Genomic DNA, 10089 nt, shown 5'->3' with positions numbered 1-10089 from the left:
AACACTGGATGCAGAGGATGACATCAAGGAGGCCTTTTACGCCGACCTTGACAGAGTGCTAACCTCTATCCCCAGAGAAGATAAGGTTGTGCGTCTTGGTGACTTCAGTGCCAGAGTTGGCAAAGATGCCGATATTTAGCAAGCAACCATAGGGAGAAATGGACTACACAAGTGTAATCCCAACGGCCTACTCCTCCTCACCAAGTGTGCTGCACACAACCTCACTATCACCAATACCTTGTTTAGGCAGGTCGACAAGTTCAAGGGTTCGTGGCAACACCCACGATCCAAACACTGGCATCTCATTGACTACATCATTGTCAGTGAAAGAGATCGCCGAGATGTCCTCATCACCCGAGCCATGAGTGGCTCAGACCACTGTGACACTGATCATCGGCTCGTCAGAGTTAAGCTTTCACTTCACGTCGCCCCAAAACTGCAAAGGCAACAAGCCTCCAGAAGAGGTTTTAACAATAAGCGTCTGGAGGATCCAGTGGTTGTACATGCTTTAAGAGAGCAGCTCGAACAGGGGCTGATAAACAACCCGACAACAAACAACCCAAATTTCAGTGCAGAATGGGGCATTCTCGTTCATTAACAACAACCAGTTATACACGTTCATTAACAATAACTAGTTATACACGTTCATTAACAATAACCAGTTACTTATACACGTTAATTAACAATAACCAGTTACTTATACACGTTCATTAACAATAACCAGTTACTTATACACGTTCATTAACAATAACCAGTTACTTATACACGTTAATTAACAATAACCAGTTACTTATACACGTTAATTAACAATAACCAGTTACTTATACACGTTCATTAACAATAACCAGTTACTTATACACGTTCATTAACAATAACCAGTTACTTATACACGTTAATTAACAATAACCAGTTACTTATACACGTTAATTAACAATAACCAGTTACTTATACACGTTAATTAACAATAACCAGTTACTTATACACGTTAATTAACAATAACCAGTTACTTATACACGTTAATTAACAATAACCAGTTACTTATACACGTTAATTAACAATAACCAGTTACTTATACACGTTCATTAACAATAACCAGTTATACACGTTCATTAACAATAACCAGTTACTTATACACGTTATTTAAAAATTCCCAGTTACTTATACACGTTCTTTAACAATTCCCAGTTATTTATACACGTTCTTTAACAATTCCCAGTTATTTATACACGTTCTTTAACAATTCCCAGTTACTTATACGCTTTCATTAACAATAAGCAGTTAAATGGTGGACACTAAACCAGAAGGAAGTTAAAGGCCTATGGCAATGTTAAAATTAAGTTACAATGATAAGAAAAAAAATGTTTTAAGATTGGTAACAACATATTAATAAATAAGGAATGAGGGAAGAAAAACAGAAATGTTAAACAGCAAAGTTAAGGATACTTGGGAAGGAAGAGACTGATGTGGATGGATAGAGTTAAAGCCTGTGGTCCTCAGAGAGATGCGGAACGTGGCAACAACAGCCCCACAACGTTTAGTGGAGGACTGTGGTCGCCAACCCTCAGCTATTATGATGGTACTTAGATGGAGTGATAATGATGACCATCTTATTTCCTTTCGTAATGAGCCTTATAGTTCCCTTCATAACAATGGGCAGGCGTTGACACCAGTGGGCGTGGGTTAACAAAAGTGGGCGAGGGTTGACAAAAGTGGGCGTGGGTTGACAAAAGTGGGCGAGGGTTGACAAAAGTGGGCGTGAGTTGACACCAGTGGGGGTGGATTATCATAAGTGGGCGTGGGTTACCACAAATGGGAGTGGGTTGACACCAGTGGGCGTGGGTTGATACCAGTGGGCGTGGGTTGACACAAGTGGGCGTGGGTTGATACACGTGGGCGTGGGTTGAGGATGACACATCAACCACCCGGGTGGTGGCTGTTAAGTCAACTTGCTGTCAGCTTGTGTTAGTTTGTTGTCAGCTTTTGTGAGTTTGTTGTCAACTTGTGTGGTTTGTTGTCAACTTGTGTGGGTTTGTTGTCAACTTGTGTGGGTTTGTTGTCAACTTGTGTGGGTTTGTTGTCAGCTTGTGTGGTTTGTTGTCAACTTGTGTGGGTTTGTTGTCAGCTTGTGTGGTTTGTTGTCAACTTGTGTGGGTTTGTTGTCAGCTTGTGTGGGTTTGTTGTCAGATTGTGTGGGTTTGTTGTCAGTTTGTGTCAGAGATAGTGTGTCATTTTGTTGTCAGTTTGTGACAGGTGTAGCGTGTCAGTTTGTTGTCAGTTTGTGACAGGTGTAGCGTGTCAGTTTGTTGTCAGCTCATGTCAGGTTTGGTCTGTCAGTTTTTAACTTATTATCAACTTGTGATAAGAACATAGGAATAGAGGAAACTGCAGCGGGCCTATTGGCCCATACTAGGCAGTCCCGTTTACACCCAACCCCTATCGCTCATATATCCATTCAACCTATGTTTAAAGCTATCCAGCGTATTCGAGTTCATGGTGATGTTTGCTAACTTGTTCCATTCATCCACTACTCTATTTCCAAACGAATGTTTACCTATTTCGCGCCATCTCTAAATTTGTCTAATTTAAAACCATTGTCATGAGTTCGCTCGTGGTTGGATAGTTCGAGTACCTTTGTTATATCTCCTTTGTTTAACCCTGACTTCCATTTATACACCTCTATCGTGTCGCCCCTCGCTCTACGTCTCTCGAGGGAGTGTAAATTAAGATGCTTTAACCTGTCTCTGTACTCAACATTCCTAATGCCCGGGATTAGTTTTGTCATTCTCCTCTGAATTCTTTCTAGGGATTCGACAGGTCTGATGTGTCAATTTGTCAGCGTGTGTCAGGCGTGGTGTGTCAGTTGTTGTCAGCTTGAGTCAGGTGTGGTGTGTCAGTTGTTGTCAGCCTGTGTCAGGCGTGGTGTGTCAGTTGTTGTCAGCTTGAGTCAGGTGTGGTGTGTCAGTTGTTGTCAGCCTGTGTCAGGCGTGGTGTGTCAGTTGTTGTCAGCTTGAGTCAGGTGTGGTGTGTCAGTTGTTGTCAGCCGTGTGTGTGTCGTTGTTGTCAGCCTGTGCAGGGCGTGGTGTTGTTGTCAGCTTGAGTTGGTGTGTCGTGTTGTCAGGTGTGGTGTGTCAGGTGTGGTGTGTCAGTTGTTTGTCAGCTTGAGTCAGGCGTGGTGTGTCAGTTGTTGTCGCTGTGTCGGGTGTGGTGTGTCAGTTGTTGTCAGCTTGAGTCAGGCGTGGTGTGTCAGTTGTTGTCAGCTTGTGTCCAGGGTGTGGTGTGTCAGTTGTTGTCAGCCTGTGTCAGGTGTGGTGTGTCAGTTGTTGTCAGCAGGTCAGGCGTGGTGTGTCAGTTGTTGTCAGCTTGTGTCAGGCGTGGTGTGTCAGTTATTGTCAGCTTGTGTGGGTGTGGTGTGTCAGTTGTTGTCAGCTTGTCAGCTCAGGTGTAGTGTAGGTTGTTGTCAGCTTGCGTGTGGTGTGTCCAGCTTGTTGTGGTGTGTCAGTTGTTGTCAGCAGGTCAGGCGTGGTGTGTCAGTTGTTGTCAGCCTGTGTCAGGCGTGGTGTATCAGCTTGTGTCAGGCGTGGTGCAGGTGTTGTCCGTGTCAGGTGTGGTGTGTCAGTTATTGTCAGCCTGTGTCAGGCGTGGTGTGTCAGCCTGTGTCAGGCGTGGTGTGTCAGTTATTGTCAGGCTTGTGTCAGGCGTGGTGTGTTGGTTGTTGTCAGCCTGTGTCAGGCGTGGTGTGTCAGTTGTCAGGTTGTGTCGGGTGTGGTGTGTCAGTTGTTGTCAGCCTGTGTCCAGGTGTGGTGTGTCAGTTGTCAGGTTGTGTCAGGCGTGGTGTGTCAGTTGTTGTCAGCCTGTGTCAGGCGTGGTGTGTGTCAGTTGTCAGGTTGTGTCAGGCGTGGTGTGTTAGTTGTTGTCAGCCTGTGTCAGGTGTGGTGTGTCAGTTGTCAGGGTGTGTCAGGCGTGGTGTGTTAGTTGTTGTCAGCCTGTGTCAGGCGTGGTGTGTCAGTTATTGTCAGCTTGTGTCAGGCGTGGTGTGTGTTGTTGTCCAGCCTGTGTCAGGCGTGGTGTGTCAGTTGTCAGGTTGTGTCAGGAGTGGTGTGTTAGTTGTTGTCAGCCTGTGTCAGGCGTGGTGTATCAGTTGTCAGGTTGTGTCAGGCGTGGTGTGTCAGTTGTTGTCAGCCTGTGTCAGGTGTGGTGTGTCAGTTGTTGTCAGCCTGTGTCAGGAGTGGTGTGTCAGTTGTCAGGTTGTGTCAGGTGTGGTGTGTCGGTGTTGTCAGCCTGTGTCAGGCGTGGTGTGTCGTTGTTGTCAGCTTGAGTGATGCGTGGTGTGTCAGTTGTTGTCAACCTGTGTCCAGCCGTGTGGTGTGGTGTCAGTTGTCAGCCTGTGTCAGGTGTGGTGTGTCAGTTGTTGTCAGCCTGTGCAGGTGTGGTGTGTCAGTTGTTGTCAGCTTGTGTCAGGCGTGGTGTGTCAGTTGTTGTCAGCTTGAGTCATGCGTGGTGTGTTAGTTGGTGTAGCCTGTGTCAGGTGTGGTGTGTCAGTTGTTGTCAGCTTGAGTCATGCGTGGTGTAGTCGGTGTCAGCCTGTGTCCAGGAGTGGTTTGTCAGTTGTCAGGTTGTGTCAGGTGTGGGTGTGTCAGTTGTTGTCAGCCTGTGTCAGGTGTGGTGTGTCAGATGTTGTCAGCTTGTGTCAGGTGTGGTGTGTCAGTTGTTGTCAGCCTGTGTCCAGGTGTGGTATGTCAGCTGTTGTCAGCCTGTGTCAGGTGTGGTGTGTCAGTTTGTCAGCCTGTGTCAGGTGTGGTGTGTCAGTTGTTGTCAGCCTGTGTCAGGTGTGGTGTGTCAGTTGTTGTCAGCTTGAGTCATGCGTGATGTGTTAGTTGGTGTCAGACTGTGTCCAGATGTGGTGTGTCAGATGTTGTCAGCTTGTGCCAGGTGTGGTGTGTCAGTTTGTCAGCTTGTGTCAGGTGTGGTGTCAGTTGTTGTCAGCCTGTGTCAGGTGTGGTGGTGTGTTTGTCAGCCTGTGTCAGGTGTGGTGTGTCAGTTTGTCAGCTGTGTCAGGTGTGGTGTGTCAGTTTGTCAGCCTGTGTCAGGTGTGGTGTGTCAGCTTGTCAGCCTGTGTCAGGTGTGGTGTGTCAGCTTGTTGTGTCAGTGTGGTGTGTCAGTTTGTCAGCTTGTGTCAGGTATGGTGTGTCAGTTTGTCAGCCTGTGTCAGGTGTGGTGTGTCAGTTGTTGTCAGCCTGTGTCAGGTGTGGTGTGTCAGTTTGTCAGCCTGTGTCAGGTGTGGTGTGTCAGTTGTCTGTGTCAGGTGTGGTGTGTCAGTTGTTGTCAGCCTGTGTCAGGTGTGGTGTGTCAGTTTGTCAGGTGTCAGGTGTGTGTGGTGTTGTCAGCAGTGTGTGTGTCAGTTGTCAGCCTGTGTCAGGTGTGGTGTGTCAGTTTGTCAGCCTGTGTCAGGTGTGGTGTGTCAGTTTGTCAGCCTGTGTCAGGTGGTGTGTCAGTTTGTCCAGCCTGTGTCAGGTGTGGTGTCAGTTGTTGTCAGCCTGTGTCAGGTGTGGTGTGTCAGTTTGTCAGCCTGTGTCCAGGTGTGGTGTGTCAGTTGTTGTCAGCCTGTGTCAGGTGTGGTGTGTCAGTTTGTCAGCCTGTGTCAGGTGTTGTGTGTCAGTTTGTCAGCCTGTGTCAGGTGTGGTGTGTCAGTTGTTGTCAGCCTGTGCTGTGTGGTGTGTCAGTTGTTGTCAGCCTGTGTCAGGTGTGGTGTGTCAGTTTGTCAGCCTGTCCAGGTGCCTGTGTGGTGTGGTGTGTCAGTTGTTGTCAGCCCGTGTGTGGTGTGTCAGTTTGTCAGCCTGTGTCAGGTGTGGTGTGTCAGTTGTTGTCAGCCTGTGTCAGGTTGGTGTGTCAGTTGTTGTCAGCCTGTGTCAGGTGTGGTGTGTGTTGCTGGCAGCCTGTGTCAGGTGTGGTGTGTCAGTTGTTGTCAGCCTGTGTCAGGTGTGGTGTGTGTGTGTCAGTGTGTCAGGTCAGGGTCAGCCTGTGCCAGGTGTGGTGTGTCAGCCTGTTCAGGTGTGGTGTGTCAGTTTGTCAGCCTGTGTCAGGTGTGGTGTGTCAGTTGTCGCCTGTGTCAGTGTGGTGTGTCAGTTTGTCAGCCTGTGTCAGGTGTGGTGTGTCAGTTTGTCAGCCTGTGTCAGGTGTGGTGTGTCAGTTTGTCAGCCTGTGTCAGGTGTGGTGTGTCAGGTTGTCAGCCTGTGTCAGTATAATGATAGGTATATAATAGTTTACTTGTTGGTAGTTGGTTATATAAGAATCAAAGCTAATACATAACTCATTAATATGAATTAATTTAATAAGTTGTTAGTGGGTTGCCTACAGTACAGTACAGTCTACCAGAGCGTCGTTGTGAGGATAATCAGTGTGTGAAACAAAGGTGGTTGTGTTTGTATAGATGACAGAAGGTGAAGAAGAGTTTTCTGACTTAACAGCAACAATACATTAAGGACATAGTTCACCACCTGTCAGGGAGACAACACATACACATGTAGTGTTAGACTCATTATCTGGTGTTCACTGGCAACGAAGATCCGTAAATTCTCTTGGATTACCTTTCCTACATCTGTACTATGTGTACCAGTACAATACCTGGGTAACCTGACACAGGTAATGATCCATGTAACCTCTGGAGTCACGAGGCGGGTTTATACTGTAGGTGGGAAGACAGATAAGTTGTTGTAAACTGACCTGCGTGGACGGCGGCAGTCAGCAGCAGTGTCACCACCAACAACTTCATCTTGGCGTCGCCTCCTATGAGGCTACGCAACACCTGGTGTGTCCTGCCAGGTCAGGCAACAATGGGTGTGTCCTACAAGGTTATGCAACAATAAAGGCCTTTCGTCAAGCTACCCAACACTTGAATCCTGCAAGTTTACACGGCACTACTGTAGGTGTGTTCTGTGAGGCTACGCAACACTAAACTGTCTCCTGCTAAACACCGCAACACTTGGTATGTTCTCTCAACACCTTGACGTCTTGAGTGTCTGTGTGGGGTCGGTGAGACAAGTGGTTTACATCCAGTAGGTGTACTTGGCTCACATACACACAGTTAACGTGTCACGACGGCCTGTCCACCAGCGTCACCGGGGCAGGAGTGGGCCTGCCCGGGCCAGGGGGGCCTTAAATAGTCTTCCACTGACCAAGGTCCACACATGAAATATTCACGATAACCCAGATACGGAGACCATGAGGAATATAATCTCTGCCATCTTCATTTTAAAAGAGTTACCGTCTATCTCTGTTTTTTATCAACACGTCTAGACATATCCTAACCCAGAGCCTAGTGGACGAGCATCCCCCCCACACCCCGCCTCTCTCCCCATACACTAAATGTCTTCCAACCTGGTTGACTGCTCTGGATAAAATTAATCGCGTAGGCTGACTAATGACCAAGAAATGAGCGCCACAAATTGTGGAAGGAATATCAAATGTCACAAGTAAAATCTAAAGATCGTATTCCTCCCAATCCTCAGGGATTTCGCCTAATCTCGTGACCTATGAAAAACAACATAAGCAACTTTTTCCAGGTATAATAAAATTTTGGTCGACAAAATCGCACACAATTTGGGAGATGGAAGTCAAGGTCAAACATGGAGGTTAACTTTAAGATTAAACAGTCAAATTTCAGTTCTGTCACTCCAAGTTGGCAGCCATCATTACTAATGAAGTTTACACGGGTTCATTCGTATGCGCTGTCTAACTAACTTTTTCTAAGAATTTTATAATTTATAAAATGTTCCCAATGATGGCTTAGGATAAATAATTATTAACTTGCATGAAGAGATAATCTATTATTTACTGTTATTATTGTTATATAAGACTAACTATTTTTGTAACAACAATAATAAATTATCAATGGTTCTTTTATTATCAATTGTTACTCTGATTAAGCCACTTACTTTAATGATGACTGTAGTAATAAATGAGGTATGTGGTATAAGGTTCAGAACAGCTAGAGAGAGAGAGGGGACCTGCACTGCCTGCAGTGTACACCAAGATAACATGAGATACAGATAAGTCACATAGGCCTGACGGCCCTTTGGGGTCAGTGTATACATCATACTGAAGACTAAGCTTTCCTTCGGACAGTGGTACCGGCACTGTACTCGAACGCATTCATTTTCTGTTCTGTAAAATAAGAACCCATTCAAGGCTGTGTAGACTGCGGAGTGTCTTGGGAGCGAACCAAGACAGGAGGCGAGCGTTGTGCCCACTTGGCTGTCACACCCACAAGCATGACTTGAAGAACAACAAACTAATTATAGTATTGTTGACAAAACTGTTGGCCATTATGATGACCAGAGGCATGTTGCCATCTATACACTGTGCCTTAATTATAAAAGATTCATTAACTGTACAACACAGATACACCCACAACCTCTGTCAGGTCAAGCACAGCGGTCACATACTTATTAGATAATCAACTCCTACAACAGCTGGGGTGTTAAGGGAGTCAAGGACCACAACCCCTCACTCTAGGAGACCGTACTAACACCTGATCCTTTCTCCCATGTTTCATGAATCACTGTTCTCAAAGGATCCTGCTGGAAATAACGTAACCATCTAATGGCTGTATCGGCTGTCCTTTGTCCAACTGCCTCACTGTTTATCACTCTTTGTATACCTGCACTGTCTCGGTACTGAACACTGGAAATAATATACCTGCGTTGTCTACTGTATATACATGCTGAACTAACTGTACACTTGCATGACGATTTTACTGAATATCTATCTATCTATCTATCTATCTATCTATCTCGCGTAATTACGAACCAATTTCTGGAAGACATAACGAATCGTGTGTTGGACAGCTGCCAATACTAGTGACCCCAACATCTGTGGCTGAGGGGGGAACTAGCTTCATTCGGTGTCTACAAGTGAACAGTAACAAATACTTTATACAACAACCATCATGCCTGACTCTTTCGGACGTCTTGTAATGACACCAATTAAAAAATCTGAAAATTATTGCCGAAAAGTAATGAAACTCTCCATATCCGTCAAAATATTCCCGAGGTCTGCCAAAATCCTAGTCAGTGTCCTGCAGGAGCCATTTATAACTTGCTCCAGTTAATAATACACAAATGTACAGTATACAACATAAAGTGTTGTACACCTTGTCAGTTTGCTCTTCCTGTCAATTAGATAGTTCCCACACGCCTGAACATTTATGTCACCAACACCTAAATAATTATCAACAGACTTAGACCAAAAGTGTTGTACACAATGACCATTTGTTTGTAACATTGTGGTAAAAATATTGATTTGTATAAGATATTGCTTTCATGATATCTCGTATCCCCTCTAAAATAAATCATTACTCTCGCATAAAGGATGAGGTGGCCGAGTGGACACAGATTCGCCTTCCTGTTCTAAGGATAGATGGCTCACTCCCAGTCCACCCAACTGTAAATGGGGAACTAACTTTACAGCTGGGGAAATAAAGGCGGTCCAGTGCAGTGCCGGCTTCGCTGCCTCCTAGTGTATCCACACTGTCCTTTGAGACCCACTTTCATAATTATTTTCACTCACCAAAGGCGCCGGGAGACCTACAAGGATGGCGGGAGGCATTCAAGCCTTAAAACATACCCCGGTATTTAGCCCAATACGGGGTCACAGCTGTCTCCCCCCACAGCACCGGTGTCATCCTAAGTGATAACACACAGATTCCTATATGTTCATTTATGACACACTAGAGAAAGTATTAGTTAAGTGTCGTCAAAAATAGTCTGAGACTATGCAAGTGGGTGTGGTAGGCGGTGTCTCTAGTTGCTAGAGTAATGTAAGTGTTCCGCTCAGCCAGGCAGGTGGTGTTACCACTCCCAGTTAAGATGAAATTATATTTGCGAGTATATAAGATTCTCAGGCCATTGTGGAAAGGTATATCAGGCAAAAAGCAACTAAGCTCAATTAATCAGAGTGCCCATCTGAGGCTGTGTTTACCAATCCTCTAAGGTTTTGCATCTCTCTGGGGACCCACCTTTTTATTTAATTAATTCATGCCAGCCCCCCGGCCTTCCTACCATCAACTTTACCCATTAATATTTGCTATTATTC

At 45.6% G+C, this 10089-nt stretch overlaps 1 protein-coding gene across 1 annotated transcript in view; it reads right to left on the bottom strand.

Moving 5' to 3' along the window:
• Window positions 1-7133, bottom strand: part of LOC121862665 (stress protein DDR48-like) — a 13089-nt gene extending 5956 nt beyond the window's left edge. Inside the window, exon 1 of the mRNA XM_042360984.1 lies at window positions 6721-7133. Within this exon, the coding sequence (XP_042216918.1) occupies window positions 6721-6769 (49 nt within the window). The 5' untranslated portion in view covers window positions 6770-7133. The remainder of the gene's footprint in view (window positions 1-6720) is intronic.
• Between the last annotated feature and the right edge of the window lie 2956 nt (window positions 7134-10089).

This window comes from Homarus americanus, unplaced genomic scaffold (genome assembly GCF_018991925.1).
Source record: "Homarus americanus isolate GMGI-L3 unplaced genomic scaffold, GMGI_Hamer_2.0 scaffold31037, whole genome shotgun sequence".
NCBI lineage: Eukaryota > Metazoa > Arthropoda > Malacostraca > Decapoda > Nephropidae > Homarus > Homarus americanus.
The sequence above is the reverse complement of the archived record's forward strand: the minus strand, read 5'-3'. Positions and strand labels throughout refer to the sequence as shown.